Consider the following 21,364-nt stretch of genomic DNA (forward strand, 5'->3'; position numbering starts at 1 on the left):
GTCATTATGTCGCTATCTCCCATTTATTTATATTAAAAAAAAGTTCCGTCATTTTGACGTACGTATATATGTGCTGTATGTTTTTTATTATTTAGGTCAGGAATTGTTATCTTTCTTTTAAATTTTTTTACTATTTCACTTCATTACTGCTGTGTATGTGCTCCATGTGAGTGACATAGGTGCTTATGTAGGTGGGTTCTGACTTATGGTGAAAATCACATTACGTCACACCTCAGGAACCGAACAACATAACCTGAGGACCTACTGTATTAACAACTTATTTTAAGTAAAATACTCAAAAAATACTTACTCTTTAAAATATTTTACCACCATATATATTTTTTTAAGTAGCTAAGATGTACATAAGAGTTATGTATATCTCTTTATTTTTTTAGGATTATGTACTGAAGGACTCTACCGTGTTAGTGGGAACAAAACTGACCAAGACAATATTCAAAAGCAGTTTGATCAAGGTAAGGTGAAAATTATATAAAATAAAATTGTTTCATTTTTCTTATTAAAATTTCACGGTGGGAAGATTGATTTTCATGTGAAAACCTTCTAAGGATATACATGTTGAAGGGAGAGAGCTTTGAAGTGGAATTAGAAATATATATGTGTGTGTGTGTGTGTGTGTGTACATATATGGTTAATATGCTAAATGTCTGGCTGGGTAATGACATCACATAGCAATACCTGGCTTCATCTCCCTAGCGACTAGCCTCCTTCCTTGCAGTTTCTTCAGCCCAGGAGCACAACTTACTTGATAGCCAGGTGGAAACATTTTACACTAACCAAATGTCTGTGAAGTGTTTTTTCATGCCTCGTCTCATTTGATCCTCACAGAAGTCCTGGAGTAGTTAGATAGGAGACTCGGTGGAATCCTATTTTCTTTCATTAGCTGGAAAACGGAGATTTAGAAAGCTTAGAAACTTGACACGACTGAAAAGAAATAAGAAATGGTGGACCTTGAAAATGATTTCAGGCCGGATCAGCGTAGCTCATTGGTTATGCGTCAATCTATGAACCAGGAGGTCATAGTTTGATTTTCCTGATCAGGGCATATGCCTAGATTGGGGGCTTGATTTCCAGTGAGGGGTGTGCAGGAGGCAGCCGATAGGTGATTCTCATCATTGATGTGTGTCTCTCTCTCTCCCTCTCTCTCTCTCTCTCTCTCTCTTTCTCTCTTTCTCTCTCCCCCCTCTCCTTTCCTCTCTAAAATCAATAAAAATATGTATTTTTTAAAAAGAAAATGACTTCAGATTTTCTCCCTGTGCAGGATTTTCTCCCTGTGCAGGATATAGTCAAACACTGCTACAGTTAAATATTTTACCCTTTGTTCTTTCTGCATGATATATAATAATAATCTTCATATTGATATTTACTGCTATGTTATGCATGCATGATACATATAAAGCTCTCTCTAGCACCAATGGCATGTGTGTATGTTTCCATCATTGTTGATCGTGAATTTGGTTGGCACTTACATTATAGAGAAAGGGCAAATAGCAACAGTAAAATATTTATTCTAATTAATTTCCTTTCAGTGTGCATGAATTTGTGCACCAGGCCACTCATTTAACAGAAGATACCACAGTCAAGAAACAGGAGAGCTATAACTCTACTACCAGAATTAGAAAAATAGTAAATTGATTTATGACACATTGGCATCTTTGTATATCACAGATAGTACTTATTTAAAAATGTGATCTAAAAAATTTTTTCTCTGATATCGGTCCAACTAATTATCCTAATAATATAAAAACCCTGGGTTGTAATGACCAACTGGAAGTCAGCCCTGCAGTCAGTGCTGGATTGCTGTGGTGACCTTCACAGCTGCTGCCACATGCTGTGGGCTCCACTGGTCGACTCCTCCCAGTCCATAGGGAGCTAATGAGCTGCAGCAGATGGCAAGCAGTGAGTGGCTTGTATTGGGCCAGCCCCTGCCCTCCCCCTGCCAGCAGTACAGTGGAGCCCATGCCAGGTAGAGGCAGGAGAGGTGTGTCCTGCACCATGCCAGGTTCTCACACACCCCATGCCAACCATCAAGGCCTCGGATGCCAGAGCTTTGTTATCCCCCACAACTCTGCGCCCCAACGCTACCCAGGCAGAAGTTTTGTGCACCTCACCTATCCGGCCCAGAGCCAATTTCTCCATCTACTCTTGCCACTTGCTGCCTGCCTGCTTCTCAGACTCGCGAGCCAGGGACTCGCTGCGGGGCAGGCCCAGATGCTCCTTCTTGTCCTCAAGGGTCTGACCTCAGGGGTGCCAGAGCCCATGACCTGCCTTGGGAGGGTGGGTCGGGGCTAGGGATCCAACAACATCCCCTCCTCCGCAACATCCCACCCAGCAGTGGGGGAGGGGGAGCCTCCTTTCCAGGCCCCGTCCCAGAGCAGAGGCTGGGGCACGTCTCCACTCCCAACACACTCTGAAACAAACGCCCGCCCGCCTAGCTGACACCGGCGCCTCAGGATCCCCACCCTCACAAGTCTGCATCCGGCCTGACAGTGGCTGCTGCTCCTCTCACCCATCAGCCCGCTGACAGGGGAGGAGATAAGAGGAGGAGGGAAGCTATAGTTGCAACTCCGTGGGGTTCTGCCAGCCTGCCTGAAAGCTCTGCCCCTGTGCCTCCCTGCTTCACCTCTGCCAAGGGGACACTGCCCCTCACGCGCTTTTATCAGGTTGCCGCCATCTTGAGAAGGTCAATGCCCAGCTGACTGCCAAGGCCTCAGGCAGTAGACGCCCTGTGGTCAGTCACCATGACCAAGGTCATGGAGGGTCAAAGCACCACCTCTGGTTGAAGCAGGTGCTGTGGGAGCAAAGGGACCAAAAAAACTGGTTATGTCCAACAGCCATCTAACTCTATACTTGGTGTGCAAATCAGTTATTGTTAAAACCGAATGTAGTACTGGTGTGTCTCATTTTAAGCAGACCCCCCAAATAGACTTATTATGTTGATAATTCACTTTACTACAGAAAGAATGCACAGAGATTCTTGAAATAAGCACAATATTTTGCACCTCATAGAACCATTTAAATAAACATCATTAAAAATAATCTGAGTTGATATTAGCAAAATCTAATATACCCAATTCAAAATGTCATCCAGAAATGCATCTTCTATGTGGGATCTAGGGCTTGGAAAAAGCAACTTTACTCCACTAGCACTACTTGCTCATCCCCTCAGCCTTATGCTTTGCACAAAAGTCTCAATAAAGAGATGGAACAGAAGAATGGGGTACTGAAATTTATCTGTTTCTTCAAATATTTGTAAAAGTTGTATTAACTTTGTGCCTGTATTATAGAAATACAATACAGCTCTGTCCCTATCTTCAAAGGGCTTAATGTCTCTCTTGAGTACCTGGTAAGGTAAACCGGTAAATAGCCAAAGAAGAAGCAGGTTCCAATACAATTCTTATTATAAAAATAACTGAGTAAAAAACTGTCCTCACTCTCACTCTAGAACAAGAATTAAAAGGAGCAAGTAAATATAATGAATGAATTTGAACTCCTTTGGGAACACCAATCCTACTAGTGGCCCAGTGCATGGAATTTGTTCATGGGAGGGCATACGTCAACCCGGCCTGCACTCTCTCCAATCTGGGACCCCTCAGGAGATGTCTAACTGCCAGTTTATAGGGATCAGGCCTAAACCAGCAGTCCGACATCCCTCTGGCAATCCAGGACCACTGGTCCCTAATTGCTCACCTGCCTGCCTTCCTCATCACCCCTAACCACTCTATCAGCCTGCTTGCCCCCCACTGCCCCCCTCCCCCTTGCTTGCCTACTCACCCCCAACTTCCCTCCACTGCCGGTCTGCTCACCCCCGACCATCCCCCGCCCCCACTGGCCTGATCACCCCCAACTGCCCTCTCTTCCTGGTCTGATTGCCACCAAATGCCTCTGCCTCGGCCTCGCCACCATGGCTTTGTCCTGAAGGACATCTGGAAGTCTCCCAGTCTAATTAGTATATTATTACCCTTTTACTGATACAGACTAGGGACCCAGTGCATGAATTTGTGCACCTTGACAGGAATTGTGGGCCACGATGCTGCCGTAGGCACCGGGCCTCCACATCCCCACCCAGCCCTTCCCACCACACTCCTTGGTCCCCTGTCTGTCAGCAGCCCTGATCCTGCCACCGCTGGTCCCATGCGCTGAAAGCGATTGGAGCCAGCACCAGTATTGGGTGCAAGAGGATCAATGGGTGCAAGGGGCAGCTGCTGCCCCAACCACCTCTCTGGAGCAGGGGGAGGTAGAGAAGCCCTCACGGGCGATTGGGACCAGTGCCCGGCACCAGCAGAGGGTGCAAGCAGTGGCTCTGATGCCTGCTGTGGATGCAAGCGCCAGGCTGGACCACAGTACACGGGAGCAAAGAATTTTTAGTAACCACTGGAGGCTTGCCCCTATTACAGTGACTGGCATCCCGCCTTGGTCTGGCACCCCCACGCACCTTCATCCTGCTGCAGCCAACGCCCACCGTGTTCCTCGCATGTTTCTTGGTGTTGAGCGCATGTCATAGCAACCGGTTGTTCCACCATTTGGTCTATTTGCATAGTAGCCTCTTATTATATAGGATAGATTTTTAAGTATAATTTAAAAGGTGTAAATTTGAATTTGTATTTATAATTTCTATGTTTTGTTTTTGTTTCTTTATGGCCTCTTAAATAGCTTATATAAACAAAATATTTTAAACATAGATATTAGTAAAAGCTAATGTTCTTTAGTATACTAATTAAGCTTCTTGCTTGATTCTCTGTTTCCTTATCCTTATAGTTTATCTATGTTAACACATGGAGGAGAGATGAATCAGCCTGTAAACAAAGGTGGCTGATGAGAAGACTTAAGTACTTCTATAATAACTTAAATTTATTACATAAATTGTAAATTAATATATTTTTGTCTTCTAGATCATAATATCAGTCTAGTATCAATGGAAGTAACAGTAAATGCTGTAGCTGGAGCTCTTAAAGCTTTCTTTGCAGATCTTCCAGATCCTTTAATTCCATATTCTCTTCATCCAGAGTTACTGGAAGCAGCAAGTAAGTATAAGCCTTTCCTCCCTCCCTTCCCTTTCTTTCTTGTCTTCCCTCCCTCCCTTCCCTTCCTTTCCCTTCCTTCCTTCCCTTTCTTCCTTGAGAGGATGATGGGTGTTGTATATTGATTGCTATGTGTTAAAATTAGCCATGCACTGGAATGTGTAACTAATATTTTTTTTTCTTATAACATTAAGCTATATAAATAAAACATCAAGATCCTTGGAGTTGGTCCCCAGAAATATTTAGTTTTTGTTAGTCTTCCAGTTGAGTGGATACCCCTAGAAGTTGAAGATCATTGTACTAGAAGTTTGAGAGTTATGTTTTTAATTCAAACTCAAAGGCATTATAGGAAAATTAAATAAACTTTTCAGTTGGAGTGAAATTAACTTTGGCCTCATGTCTAAAGTCATTTAAAAGAAGGCAGGAAGAAAGAATACTTATTCAGTACTTATTCCTGCTTTGGCATCATTTATCCCGCTATTTCTATTAAACAAATACTCATTTGTTACCTGAAAAAAATGACATAGAAGATCTATTCAAGCATTAGGTAACTTAGTGCTTACTCCACAATTTCTCCTCAAAAAAATGAGTGTTTTTTTAAGTATTTCTCTCTATTTCCTTTTGTTTACAAGTGTTAAGGCTCTTTTAAGTGAAACTGCTTTCTTATAATTTTGATTATGTTAAAGTTCTCAGTTAAAAAACTTTTCATTAAAAAAAAAAAAGTATATAGCATAAAGCCTTACACAGACTTTCATATATAAATTGGAAAATGGTTCACTTGATAGCTTATATTTTCTTAATAAATAGCAGCCTCAGAATTTTCCTACTTAGGAAGTTTTTGACGACTGATTTAGAAGTAATCTGTGGCAAGTCACATTTGTTAGTACTTGGCTGTACTGCCCGCCTACTGTGAGTTGGTATGCAGATTGATCTCCAGAATAACTGCTGTTACTAAAGCACTCTCTTATCTCTTACTTACTGCAGAACCAAATTTCTATTATCCTGTTTCATGATTTGCATAAATTTAGAGAGTAGCTAAGCTAAACGTTTGTACTGCTTGTGAAGAAAGATTTTCAGTAAGCAAAGTCGATTATAAATAGGGTGCTTTTAAATCAGGTATTGGCAAACTATGACCTACAGGCCAAATTCAGCTGGCCATCAAATTTTTATAGGTGTTTGCAAGCTGAGAATGGCTAAACAAAATGAAAAGAAAAAGGAATTTGGTGACACTTAAGAGCCTAACAGTTTCATAAGTAATTAATTGATTCTAAATTAATATAAATTGTTGTAATCTTTCCCATTTTACCATCTTAAGTCAACTTTGTTCTATAGTGATTAGCTTTACGTGCAAACAGGCTATTGCAATAGTTGATAATGTGTTTTTAGCAGTTTCTTTAGAACATTTTTTTTGTTTTTGTTTAGCTGTCCTAATATGATTCAAACACATTCCTGATTGTTTCTTTACAATAAGGATAGTAAGAAGCCTTATAAAATACTTTTAAATGTATGAGTTTCACACAAATACCTTACTGCTTTAACTTTACAGAAATCCCAGATAAAACAGAACGTCTTCATGCATTGAAAGAAATTGTTAAGAAGTTTCATCCTGTAAACTATGATGTATTCAGATATGTAATAACACATCTAAACAGGTATTTTTATGTTTTTATCCTTTTGCAAATAAAATTCAGAAATTTCAAACATGTAACTTTATAAATTGGTAATTTTAAAGTAGAAAAAGAGACACCAACTTATTTAAGCATACAGTTCAACTTTAGTTTCTAAATTATTTTTTATGTATTATTAAAATAGATTCTCATCAACTTTTTAAGGTGTATGATTCTTCATACATGTAATGATTATTTAAATAGAAAGTGTGGTAAGTACATGTGGGGTTTTTTGGGTTTTTTTAATATATTTTATTGATCTTTTACAGAGAGGAAGGAGGAGGGATAGAGAATTAGAAACATCGGATGAGAGAGAAGCATCAATCAGCTGCCTCCTGCACACCCCCTACTGGGGATGTGCCTGCAACCAAGAGTATATGTTCTTTATTGTTACTTTTATTCTTTAATAGTTCTCTTTTGCAGAATCTTAGAACTTTAAGTATACAGTTAGGTAATTAACCAAATCAACCTATTTGAAGTTGGAAAAATTGAGGTTTAAAGGAGGAAATATCACATCCTATATAATAAAAGCCTAGGTGGCGCCACGCGATGCAACATTGTCACAAGATGGCTGCCCTCACATTGTCACAAGATGGCAGGGGAGAGCAGTTAGGGGTGACCAGGCCTGCAGAGGAGGACAATTGGGGGCAAACAGGCCAGCAGGGCAGGGAAGTTGGTGATGATCGGGCCATCAGGGGAGAGCAGTTGGGGCGATCGGGCCAGCAAGGGAGCAATCAGGCAGGCAGGCAGGCAGGCAAGCGGTTAGGAGCCAACAGTCCTAGATTGTGAGAGGGATGTCTGACTGCTAGTTTAGGGATTGGGCCTAAAACAGCAATCGGGGCATCTCCCAAGGGGTCCCAAATTGGAGAGGATGCAGGAGGGTCATACACACGCCCTCCCTCCCCTCGTGAACAAATTTTTACACCGGGCCTCTAGTAATTAATAAATGACACATGACCAGAATCCAGATCTTTTAAGAGTCCATTTGCTTTTTCTATTACTGTTACTTTTGTGTATTAAGCTTGTTTTGTTAGAATATTTGACACAATGAAATTTTATCAGAAACTTGAATTCATATTACTATTCACCTTGACTATTACTTAAAATGCAGGACATTAAATCTATTATTAGCAACCCTAAATATACTAAAATTCAAGCTTATCCTTTTGTTTAAATATACTCCTCCCAATGCCATACATTAAGTGAAAAGGCAGTATTATATAATAGCTTAAATCTGAGACTATGGAATCAAGCAGGTTTGGTCTTGAACATTTTTAGTTCTGTGACCTTGGGCAAATTACCCTCATTAAGTCTTAATTTTCTCACTTATGAGAAGAATGAGATTCACAAAGTTGTTGGTACTGAATAGAATTATCTACATTTGTATTAATTTTTTAATAATCTATTTATCATAATATGAACTGAAGTTTGTTTTTTTAACTAATAATGTCAGTGCTCAAACCAGGTAAATTTCAGCCTCTTCCTCTTAGAAGAGAATATTAATCAATATTTAAGTTTATTGCTGTCATTATAGAATAAAATTACATTAGCATGAGAAGAAGGGGCAGGAGCTGAAAGAGGCAGCTCTGGGGCCTGAGCAGAAAGGGGCTGGGCCAGAGTGGAAAGGCGGTGCTATCATCCAGGGAAAGGAAAGCCCATTCTAGCACGAATCTTTGTGCATCGGGTTTCTAGTTTCTTTATAATTGAACTCTCTTCCTGCCAGTTAACATCCTATATAAAGAAAAAGTCCAAACTGTTTAACATTAAGTTGGTCTGGTTCTAACTTCATCAGTAGTTTTTCTTTTCTCCCTAGCACCAAGTAAATGCCACTGTTTTAAATCAAAAAGTATTGATTTTTGGCTGTCCTTGTAACATCTTAACATGACTTCAGTCTTTCTCAAAACAGTCCTCAAAGCAGCAGCAGCACTTGGGAACTTAAGAATACAAATGATCAGGCCCCATCTCGTGCATATCCTTCACTTTCTCTGTCAACAAGCCCTCCAGGAGGTACCCATATCACTGAAGTTAAGAAAAACCACAGGTTTAAAATATATATATATAAATATATATATATATATATATATATATATATATATATATATATATATATATATATAAATATAAATATAATTGATTTTTTACAGAGAGGAAGGGGGAGGGATAGAGAGTTAGAAACATCAATGAGAGGGAAACATAGATCAGCTGTTCTACTGGGGACATGCACTCAACCAAGGGACATGCCCTTGACTGGAATCGAACCTGAGGCCCTTCAGTCCGCAGTGCAATGCTCTATCCACTGAACCAAACCCATTAGGGCAAAAACCACAGCTTTTTCTAAATTATTCTTCCTACCATTATAAGGCTCATCACCCTAGACTCAACTCAAACATTACCTTTTCAAGGAAGCCTTCCCTGATCACCCTCATCTCTTGACTAATTTGATACCTTTTCTTTGTACTTTAAAAAAAAAAATGTTTTTATTGTTTTTTGAGAAACATGGATCATCACCTACTTCCTGCATGCCCCCAACTGGGGATTGAGCTCCAACTCAGGCATGTGCCCTGACCTGGAATCGAACTGATGACCCTTTGATGCATGGGACAATACTCAACCAACTAAGTCACTGGCCAGAGCTCATTGTACTTTTTGATTCAACAATTATACCTGATGCCTGTACTCTTAACGTTTTTCAACGTTATAGGTATTTTCAGAATCTACAATTGCTTGCTGCATAAAAACACCTGACTTGGGCCACTACATTTATTCTGAATATTGTAATTCAGTATCTTAACAAAGAGCAGTAATTTACCACAGCAAACATGTTTTTCGGTCACATATTTACCTTAGATGAGCAACTCCTATGTTGGGGTTTTCCTTTGGTTTAAACTTTTTTTGTCATGGAAATTTAAGTATAACATTTTCCTACTACCTTGCATACTGGATTGTTCCTTTTTTTTCTTTTTCTTTTTAATATATATTTAATTGATTTTCCACAGAGAGGAAGGGAGAGGGATAGAGAGTTAGAAACATCAATGTGAGAGAAACACTGATCAGCTGCCTCCTGCACACCCCTTGCAACCACAGCACATGCCCTTGACCAGAATCAAACCCAGGACCCGTCAGTCCGCAGGCAGGCCAACACTCTATCCTCTGAGTCAAACCTGCCAAGGGCTGGATTGTTTCTTTATGTGTAAAATGAGAGGGTTGGATAAATACCAAAGATTTCTTCTCATTTTAATAATTTTGAGTTATAATTCAGGATTTGTGTCATGTTTCTTATTTGTTATAGATGATGGTAGAAATGCTTGTGCACATATTTAAAGGACTGAATGCAAATTAGTTAATAATGTTTATTTATACTTTTATATTTATACTAAAGGCCCAGTGCATGAATTTGTGCATGGATGGGTCCCTCAGCCTGGCTGGCAATCAGGGCTGTCTCACCTAGTTTTGTTCGGGGCCAGTGGGGGCCGGCTGACTGGGCAGGGACCACGGGAGGGCTCCAAAGTGTGTCCAGCCCTCTTGCCCAGTCATGATCGGCTAGGACCCAGGCAGTAAGCTATCCTACGGGTCAGAGCATCTACCCTCTAGTGGTCAGTGCACATCATAGCAATTGATTGAGTGGTCTGCTGAACAGTCGGCCATTTAGCATATTAAGCTTTTATTATTTAGGATATGTTCATAGTTTTAATTTTAAGGTGGAATATGTTTCTGTGATCAGTACTAGCTTTAAAATTAAGTTTGTAGCAATGTACAAGGTATTTAATGATTGAAAATATTGCTTTTTTTAAATACTAGAAACTACTTTTTTTTTAGAAGTTGAAAGTCTAGGTTGGAAGATATTGAGTAATTTTTCCAAAGTTCAAAGTTTTATTTTTCAAAGTTCAAAGAGATGGCACATTATGGTTTGTCCTCTCATCCCACTATAGGGAATTTGGATATGCATTTTCTGTTTCTATTGCTAAAAACTCATTGAAATTTGTCACCTGTCCTTACACTAAGAGAAAGTTTTTTCACATAAATAAGGTAGCTTCTATAAGTAAATTATAAAACCCTAAGCTAAAACATTTTTTAATGGCTATCTTTGATTTCTTTAAGGAATGGATTTTACTACTATTTTCTCCTGTTATAAGAATGTAGTTGAACATAGAATGCACAAAAAATTATTTTAAATTTAAAGATAAGAGTTAAAACTAAATATCTGAGATCAATTCTAGCTCCAGGATATTTTTAATTGTCATGAATTTATTTGGTTTTCTAATCGTTTTTTCCTATTATAATTTCAGGGTTAGTCAGCAAAATAAAATCAACCTAATGACAGCGGACAACTTATCCATCTGTTTTTGGCCAACCTTAATGAGACCTGATTTTGAAAAAAAAGAATTTCTGTCTACCACTAAGATCCATCAGTCTGTTGTAGAAACATTCATTCAACAGTGTCAGTTTTTCTTTTACAATGGAGAAATTGTAGAAATTGTGAATACTGTTGCTCCTCCACCGCCTTCGAATCCAGGACAGTTGGTTGAACCAATGGTACCACTTCAGTTACCACCACCTCTGCAACCTCAGCTAATACAACCACAGTTACAGACTGATCCTCTTGGTATTATATGAGTGGGAAGTGATTGCAGACAGCCTGAAATGGACAGACAGCAAACCTAGACATGCATGTTTCAGGGTTCAGTAGTATACTTCGTATTTCTTACAGATTCAAAATGATGAGACATTTTCTCTTTGAACTATATGGTATTCTTTATTCATTTACATTACAAATTTAAGACCATGTGCTAAGCATGACTGGAGAGGTTTAATTTTTATAAACAAAAATAGTTATAAAATACAAAAACTGCGTTGCATGCAACCTCATTGCAATCAGTGTATCATTCCTGTGGCATTTTCTGTCACATTATATTGTGAATAAAATTTTTCTATAGAAATTAAATGATTTAAAAGCTCAGATATATGTAACATTTAATGCTTTTCAGCCTACTTTATGGCTGGTTTTGTTATTTGATGTCTAATTTGGGCAACCTAATTTACTTTACATTTTAACAGTGAGTGTAGATAATTAAAAGCCCATTTAAGTATTTTATAATTTCAGGCTACTTATGCCATGTTTGGGATGTTGTTTGGAAGAAAGAAGAATACACTTAACATTTTTCTGCACCTTCATCTTTACTGCTAAGTAAACCTGTGGATGACGTGATGAGGGGTAAATGAGCATATTTCTTGTACACACATACCAAGGACACGCTTGTGGCTAAAGTGAGTTGATAATGTTGTGCAAAGGATAGTTGTCACCAACTCATTTCTTGATGGTACATATGAAATAAACATCTTGTATACTGTTAATTCTATAAACAGATGCATGTTTAAAAGATCTATGATGGTCTTGTAATCTTAATCTAATATATTTTAGATATTTTAATTTTTTCCCTCTTGGGAAATACATTTAGTATAGTGTAGAAAATACTTCATGACATTTTCATATAATGTTATATAACTTTTCATACATAAACATGAAATTCGTTGTAGAAAATTCTTTAAACCAAACATTTTAATCTAGGACTTCAATTTAATCTGTTTCTTGAATCTATTTTTATGTGGCCCTTAAAAACATCCAAAAATCCATTGCTAATATAGCAATAAAAATACTTTGGGTACTGACAGCCTCTTTGGAGTGTGTATATGTATAATTGTAACCTTATATTCATATTATTTTCTGTGATATGTTGTACTAAAACCGAAAGTTGTCTTTGCACCGTTTTTAACCATTTTTTTCCTTTAATGTTGGTACCAGATTTGCTATAAGTGACTGCTGCTTCCGGGGTTATTTTGTTAGTGAAGATACACCAGAACACTAATTACAGATAAAAATTTCATTATAGGTGGCATAGGTAAATTTTATTAGACTTTATTCAAAATTTGTTCATTATCATTCCATGCCATTTTTTTTTTTTTTTCTGGAAAGGAAGAAAGCGTTTGTTTTTTATTTTGTGTAGTAAAGAGAAAATTCTTTGGTCTATGTTGTAATCTTTATCATGCTACAATTTTAAGGTTGTCTTATGTGTATTATAGTAAACAGACGATTTTGAGATTCCAGGCTCCTAAGAGTTTGATTTGCTCCATTTTTTCCTAAAATAAATGTTGTCTTTCCCAACTGTTATGTCCTAGGTATGTACTTCTAATTTCAACTTCAGAATCAAGATGTTGACATGAACCAGGCTGCTGTTGAAGTACATGTATATTATAAATTATCTTACTTGTGTTATACTCTTACATGTTATTATCTTTTCTAAGAAAACAAAGTCCCTATTATTCCTATTGCAAAGCACACAGGAATTAAGAAAGTACAGTAATTTTTAAAAAGAAAAATCCGGTAAATGTAGTATTCTTAACTTGTTATATATTACTTATACCTGTCTATATAGCTTTAATTTATAGCTGTCAGTTTAACATTGGCATGTTTGGCAAAGAAAAGTAAACTTAAAGAGTTTTATAAACTGTTTCTAGGTTGCTAAAAAATTTATTTTTCTACTATATATGGTATAGACAAAGCTCAAAACTATGTACAGGAAAAAAGCCTGACCATTTCTTTGGAAGTAGGCTGAAAAGAGAATTTTCAGAACTGTTTGTGTCTTCAGTTCACTTTCTCATAACTTGGTTATTGTAATATGTGAATCCCAGTTTATTTAAGCTATTCTCTTTTATACTGTGTTAATTTAACTTTCATGTTCATTTAGAATCATCTTTGTAATTAAAACTAGCATTTATCATTTTCTACATTAACTACCTTATACCTTCCCTAAAACTTATCTCCACTTTTTTATGCATACTCTAATTGATTTGAAAATCTTCAGAGTGAGTCATTTCAAAGTCTACATTTGGTTCAACCAACCAGAAGATTACATTTAATTGAAAATTAAAGTACAGTTTAAACCTCAGTCTGTTACACTGAATTGATTGTGTTTATTTTACCAAGGGTTTAGAAAATATGTTTTTAAATATAAGAATAATAATTCTAAGAAAAGAATAATATAATTAAACTTTTTTCTGGTAAGTTACTGGAAGGTTTCATCATTTAGGAACATATATATGAGACTTCTTAAAGGATGGAAAGACTGTTAGTCTCATAATTATGGGTAAACATTAAGGCATATTTTACAATTTTAAATAAAATTCCATCTACACCCATGTTGCCATTGTTTCATTTAAGCTTGTAGTTACTAAAATATTGTACTTAATAGTATCTATATTAGTAATATGAAGAAGTATAGTGGTACTCTTTCAAACTTTCAGATTTATTGAAAGTCAAATGCTGTTCAACAATTAGAATATATAATTAAATTTAGAACAAAATTTCAGGCACAAAAATACTTCTATTTGAAATGGAATTTGCTAGTAGTGTTTCTCCCTCTCCCTCCCAACATTTGTAATGTAAAAACAGTAGGTAATAGTCTAACCTGAATAGCAGCTTTTAATTTTCCATACTGTTTGTAAATAATGTAGACATTTTATTTGAGGTACTAGAATTAAATTTCTAATATCTCTTAGATATAAATGAAAGGGAAAAATTAGAATAAGAGCTTAGGCCTTAGCTTTACATGTTATTTTTAGTTTTTTTATACAGTAATAATGGTGATGCTTTTTGTCAATATAAATATATACCTATGTATATAATTTTTTAAAGTCAAAAGTGCTTTGTTTTTTGTTTATAATTAATATCATTTTGTGTTTTACCCCACAGGATGCTTTAGTATCAGTGAAGCTTCTGTATAAAGAATGCTATGAATAAAATATTAAGAAGCTGTGTGATTTTTAAGTTCTAGTTGCTTCTGATTTTACCAGTTCATTGGTAAAAATCAACTAATTTTTTGTGCATAAAATAGGAAAAAAAATGAATTGATGTCAAGATGATGCAAGTTTTATTAGGGAAGTATAGTACTGAGCTTTTACTGTATCATGAGAGGAGTTTAAAAGTTCATTCTGGATATATGCATACAGATGAAAATTCATTTTTTAAGTGTTCAGGCACACAAAATAACACAGATTTGTAAGACTCAATAAAATTGCTTTCACAGCCTTATTTGTATTCTTAAGGATCATATAAAGTAATCCCTTCATGATTTATTAATATTAAGCTAAATTTCATGAGTGTATGTTAGATTCTATGGATCTAGTGAGGTCTCTTTGACTTGGATCTTTGTGTGTGCTTGACTTGAATTTAATCATTTTAACCAAATACCTTAATTCTTAGGCTGAACAATTTCTGATTTGCTTCAATACTTATGGGACATGTTTAATTTTTTTATTGTATTTTAACTGAAGTTCTCAGTAGCCTTTTCAATTCACTAATCTCTGAAAATAAAATTTTCTAAGATTTAATAAGGGAAAGAACTAGTCTTCAAAATTAATTTCTTATGGTAAGTCACATCTGTGAGTAGTTGTGAAGACTGTAAACATTATTACAATAGCTCATATTAGCGGGTTTATTCAGTGGATAAGAGTGTCGGCCTGCAGACACTCTTAATAACCAATATTCAGTTATTGGATAATGATATTTGGATATGAGCTACTAATATCTTATGTGAAAATTGATTACTAATTTTGATCCAAGTACCATTCAGTTATTACCACGTTTAATATAAAATTAGAAGCCTTGAAAATTACTGCAGTGCTGTCATTTCTGGTGTTTGTCATTGTTACCTTAGTAAGGAATACTAAGTTGCAGTATATGAACTTTGGGTAGTTGTCAAGTAATTTGTATTTAGAAACAACTTATTCCCACAGGAGATTTTCTATCAGTTTTGTCTCAAGTGGTAAAAATTATTATGAACAAATTATTAATGACTCTCCTTTTCTAATAGTTTGCCCAATTTTTAAGAATTTCTTAGTATTATAACCTATTTTTTCAAATTTTTATTTTGCATTGTCCCACCACCACCCCCACCCCAAGAAGAAGGGAGAGGGAGAGAGAAAAAGAAACATCAATGATGAAAGAGAATCATTGATCGGCTGTCTCTACCCTGAGGATTGAGCCTGTAACCCTGGCATATGCCCCTGTGAACCTTCAGTCTGCAGACTGACACTCTTATCCACTGAAACCGCTAGAGCTGTCTTTTTTTTTTTTTTTTTTTTTTTTTAAGATGTTTATTAAAGCTGGGGAAGTGAAATAAAGGGCTGGGAACATGAGCCTAGACTGGGCTGTTTGTGCTCACTAAGAAGTCAGAGTACAAGGGTCCTCGGGGACAGGTTCAGGGAGTTTGCCTCGGATGAGCTGCCGGTGCCCATACTGCCCTAGTTGCAAGCCTTGTGGGGTCTTAGAGTTTAGGAGATGCCTGCCTGTGAGGAAAGTGAGGAATGATGGGGAGGAGGGTGGCATGGGCATGCTCCTGGGAGGGAGAGTATATCTGCATTAATTCTTACTCCAATATAAGTGATGTAGGCTTAGCAATTAACCTATTTAATCGCCACTTTACTAATGTATTCAAATTAGTTTTAATTTTGTATTTGTGTTCAAATCATTTTCGGTGACCTTGAAATGAATATTTTTGTCCTAATTCTTTAGTATTTTTAGGTACTTGCCAGGTTTTTAAATATCTTACCAGTTTTAGATTCGGAGCTCTTAGTTTCCCTTTTCTTTGTATTTCATTTTATTCAAATAAATGTCTTTGTAGGTGTTCAGTGAAGCCAACATATATTTAACACCCTAAAATAATAAGTAAAATTTGAAGCAATGCACATTATCCTTACTGTTACTATTTTTGTGGGACTTGGTTTATTTTAAATGTGTCAAAGATTTTTGTTTTTTAGTTTTTTAAATCTAGCTATCAGAGGGAATGTAGTATTTAGATATCCCCTGGATTTACTTCTTGGATATTTCATTTTCAGATTTTTCATCTTTGTTGGCACTTGGTATATATATAGAGAGAAAACATTACCAGCAATGCACTTTTCAAATAAAAACTAAAATTTAATTCTTTAATTACAAAATAGTTGACTGATCTCTGACTTAGGGTGTAAAATTAAATCTTACAAGTTTTATCCATTTGGAATAATTTGATAGATTAAGTCAAAATAAGATATAAAAAATTCTTACAAAGGGTGATGATAATTGTTCTCTATTTTTACAACCTTTATCCCCAAAGGTAATGAGTAAATGCATAGAGCTATGTAGAACAGTTGATAGTTTTAAAATATAAAAAATACATTTAGAATTTAGGACTGGGATATAATTATATATATCAGAATGGAATTGCTTTCCATCTTAATTTGTATTCTTAAGGATCATTTAAAGTAATATTTTTGAGGGCCTTAATTATATCTCCACACACTACAGAGAGGTTAATCATGATCACTATAGGTAATAATTTAATAAATTGTGACAGCTTAATGAAGTGATTAATGTTCCCAAACTAGTCCAAAAATATCAAAATCCTGTCTGTAAGGATCTAGAAGAATGTGACCGATCATTATTTAATAGATAGTCTCTTCAAAGTGTAGGTTTCTGCTTTTGAAATCTTTTGGGCTATTTTGAGACTACATTTAAGTGCTATATGAGGCAAATCTTTTTTTTTTTTAATATATTTTATTGATTTTACACAGGAATTGAGAGGGACAGAGAGTTAGAAACGTCAATGAGAGAGAAACATCGACCAGCTGCCTCTTGCACACCCCCCACTGGGGATGTGCCCGCAACCAAGGTACATGCCCTTGACCGGAATCGAACCCGGGACCTTTCAGTCCGCAGGCCGATGCTCTATCCACTGAGCCAAACCGGTCCCGGCTATGAGGCAAATCTTAACATTCAGATTTACCAATAAGTTAAGTTCCTTCAGCTAAAAATAACCTTGAGAAGTTTTAATATGCAGGCTTTTGAGTGTTTTTCTGTTTATAGCAGTGGTTTCCAAACATCAGAATCACTTGTGGGAAATTTTTAAGGATCAAGCTATCCAGAAGGCACCCAACTACAATATATAAATCTCTGAGGTGCAAGGATAAGATATTTATTTCCAGTTATATGCTTGTAAATTGTATCTGGGAAAGACAGAAGAGTGTTTGAGAGAAATAGCTTGTATGGTAAGGTTTAATTACATAGAAAACCTTGACATTCAATTTTAAACTCATATCAATATATAGACTTGATAGTTACTAAGCAATTTTATAATAAACTATCAGGCCTGGTGCACAAATTCATGTACCAGTGGGGTCCCTCAGCCTGGCCTGTGGGATAGGGTTAAAACTGGCTCTCTGACCTCCCCTGAGGGGTCCAGATTGCAAGAGGGTGCAGGCTAGGCCAAGGGACCCCACCAATGCACTATCAGGGTGGGGGAGGGACAGCAGGAGGGCAGCAGGACATGTCCAGCCTGTATTGCTCAGGCCTGATAAGATAGACCCCAGTAGCAAGCTAACCTACCAGAATGGTCAATGCACATCATGGCAAGCAGTTGAGTGGCCTTAGCATATTATGCTTTGGTTGAACAGCCAACTGGACTACTGGTCACTTAGAATATTAGACTTTTATTATATAAGACTAGAGGCTTGGTGCATGAAATTCATGCACAGGGTGTGTGTGGATTCCCTCAGCTTGGCCTGCACCCTCTCCAATTTGGGACCACTGGCTACTAACTGCTCACCTGCCTGATCACCCCTAACCACCTCTGCCTTATTACCCCTAACCTCTCTGCCTACCAGCCTGATCACCCCTAACTGCCCTCTTCTGCCAGCCTGATCTCCCTTAACCACCTCTGCCTCATTCCCTGCCACTGTGGTTTTGTCTGGAAGGAGGACTGGACGATTAGGAGATGTTTAGTCAACCCAGTATAATATATTACCCTTTTATCCTTTTATTATAGATTGTAGTGTAATCAAAACTAAGGCTTTTTTCATAGTAAAGAACTAGGGCATATTGATAAAGAAGTGTGTATGTGTGTTTTTAAATCCTCACCCAATGATATTTTCCATTGGTTTTAGAGAGGAGGAAAGACAGAGAAACATTAATGTGAGAGGAACACATTGGTTGCTGGGGAAGAGCCTGCAACCAAGGTAAGTGCCCATGGCCAGAATTGAACCCAGGGCCCTTTGGTCTGCAGGCTGACGCTCTATTCACTGAGCCAAACCAGCTAAGGCAGTAAGGAAGCTTTGGGAGGTTTTGTTTTTTTGGTTTTTTTTTTTTTACATATTTTTTATTTATTTATTTTTCACAGAGAGGAAGGGAAGAAGGGAGAAGGATAGAGAGAAACATCTATGAGAGAGAAACATCGATCAGCTGCCTCCAGCACACCTCTCCTGGGGATGTGCCCACGACCAAGGTACATGCCCTTGACCAGAATCGAACCTGGGACACTTCAGTCCACAAGCCGACGCTCTATTCACCAAGCCAAACGCGCCAGGGCGCAGTAAGGAAGTTTTAATGTTATTTTCTAGGAAGCTTAACTGTTTAAAATTCTCTCTCCCCCTTTCTGATTAAAAGGGTTCTACCAAAGAAGTAGAAAGAAGGGAGGGGAAAACCGTGATAAAAGAAATAGGGCAAGGAATTGGAGGAGGAGAGTAATTTGCACTGCAAAATGCTATAGCATTCTAATATAATTGTGCATCCTGAATTTTCCAAAGTTTAACATTTCCATTTTTTTCTGCACTTTAATATTTGCCTTAAAAGCATTATAGAGGTTCAGTTTTCCTATGAAATGTAGGTCACACCATATAACAACATAGAAAAGCAGTATAACTTTCAAAAGCCATATTTTTAAAGGCATCGATGTGATATGAAAATAAAGTCTAAAATAGACTCAGTCTCACAGAGGGTAGAATTCTTCATAGGTTAGTGGAAGATCAGAAACCTTTTTCTCCCTCCAATTTCCTTTGCAGAATCTCAGCTCAATCTGGGGATCTGGATTTGGTCCAGCAGAGAACTATGTTAAGATAAAGAAATCAACCTTTGTTTTTAATGATTAGGGTCAGAGTGACACATTTGTAGTTTTGAAAGTCTGAAAGAAGAACCAACCAGTCTCAGTCAAAGTATTTGTCATATGTTGAAGCTTAGTGAAGCTAAGAAACTAAGCTGAACATTTCTGAGAGTCAGAGCTGAATCCCTTACAGTCTTTCATACCTGTGGAGACAAAAGCTCGGGTTAACTGGAAGCTTTCTAGGTCTATCCCTAGGAACGGGGGATGAATTGGGCTAAATCTTACCAAAATCTTAACAGATTGCACCAGAAAACGTGATTAGTAAACTGGAAGACAATATTCTCAATAGTAATAATGGAAGAGGATAGGTTCAAAATGTCTTTTAACATGTATTTGAAGTCTTGGAAAAGAGAATGGTGCAGGAACAAAAAGATTATGGCTAACAACTTCCCAAAATTGAAAGAAACTACACCTAGGAACCCATGACAAAAATGTGGAAAAAGGAAAAAAGACACAATGCCTTCAGTTGAGCACCAATAAGTCTGAATTGATACCTTAAGAGAAATTATTAAGGACAGAAGACAATGATGGAGTGGCATCTTTAAAGTTCTGAGGGAGCAGTGGGGGGAGATATCGGTGAAAGGTCGTGGGTCCAGACAAAAGGTACTTCAACATAGGAGGCCTTCAGTAACTACACACTAAGGAAAGCAGAAGCAGTCCTCAATTTACTGTTGTCATTGAGAGTTCCAATAGTTTCATTCTTGAGGGAACCTGAGCATTAAATCATTTTACTTCCCTTAAAACCACAAGGTTTGGAGTTTTAGGTATCGGGTAAAAACACCAAGTAGACCCTTTGAGATCCTTGAGACTAGCCTGCCTCTTCCAGCAGCTCTGAAATTTCAAGACAGCCCAACCCCCTATAGGCTACTATGGAAAGTAGGAAAGACATTGCTTACAGTATTCAAGTCCCTTTGAAGAATTCATATGCAAGAGAAACAATGTGCAGTGAATGTGAACAGGCCTTCATTCATACAGACATCATTTGAATATCAGAAAATTCATACTGGAGATAATATAGTAACTAGAAAATTCATTTAAGTAACCTCAGTGAATATTTCCAAGCATTCAGGAGAGAAATCTTATGCACTCATTAAACGTGGGAAGGCATTCACCAAAAGATCCTATCTCTGTACATTGTAGTGCTCACACTGGAGAGGTGCCTGCAGATGTATTGAATTTGAGAAGGCCTTCACCTGTAAGTCAGTTTTGTTTTTTGTTTTTTTTTAATTATCAAATTTCATCTTTTTTTATATTTTATTGATTTTTTACAGAGAGGGAGAGAGTTAGAAACATCGATGAGAGAGCATCATCGATCAGCTGCCTCTGTGCCCACAACCAAGGTACATGCCCTTGACCGGAATCGAACCCGGAACCTTTCAGTCCGCAGGCCGATGCTCTACCCACTGAGCCAAACCAGTTTCAGCAAGTCAGTTTTAATGGAAGTTCATAAGATTCACACTGGCGAGAAATCATTTGAATGCAGTGCTCATGGAGAAACCTTCACCCATAAGTCACCACTCAGTTTACCCCAGCATTTCATACTGGAGAGGCCATCAACCCCAAGTCAGACGTGCTTATTGAGTAGTAGCCAGCCTCCAAGGTGGCCCCAATATATTGGCTCCTGGTAGTCACACTTTTCCATGGTCTCCTACTTCATTTTCACCAAGATTGATCTTGTGTGACAAATAGCAAA

At 37.3% G+C, this 21,364-nt stretch overlaps 1 protein-coding gene across 3 annotated transcripts in view; it reads left to right on the plus strand.

Moving 5' to 3' along the window:
• Window positions 1-13,900, plus strand: part of ARHGAP5 (Rho GTPase activating protein 5) — an 82,446-nt gene extending 68,546 nt beyond the window's left edge. For all 3 annotated transcript variants that reach the window (XM_084874473.1, XM_084874472.1, XM_084874474.1), the window contains exons 4-7: window positions 396-473; window positions 4,911-5,042; window positions 6,586-6,691; window positions 10,993-13,900. In XM_084874473.1, the coding sequence (XP_084730599.1) occupies window positions 396-473; window positions 4,911-5,042; window positions 6,586-6,691; window positions 10,993-11,320 (644 nt within the window). In that variant the 3' untranslated portion in view covers window positions 11,321-13,900. The remainder of the gene's footprint in view (window positions 1-395; window positions 474-4,910; window positions 5,043-6,585; window positions 6,692-10,992) is intronic.
• The last annotated feature ends 7,464 nt before the right edge of the window (window positions 13,901-21,364 follow it).

This window comes from Pipistrellus hanaki (genome assembly GCF_964339955.1).
Source record: "Pipistrellus hanaki genome assembly, chromosome: 1".
Lineage (NCBI taxonomy): Eukaryota > Metazoa > Chordata > Mammalia > Chiroptera > Vespertilionidae > Pipistrellus > Pipistrellus hanaki.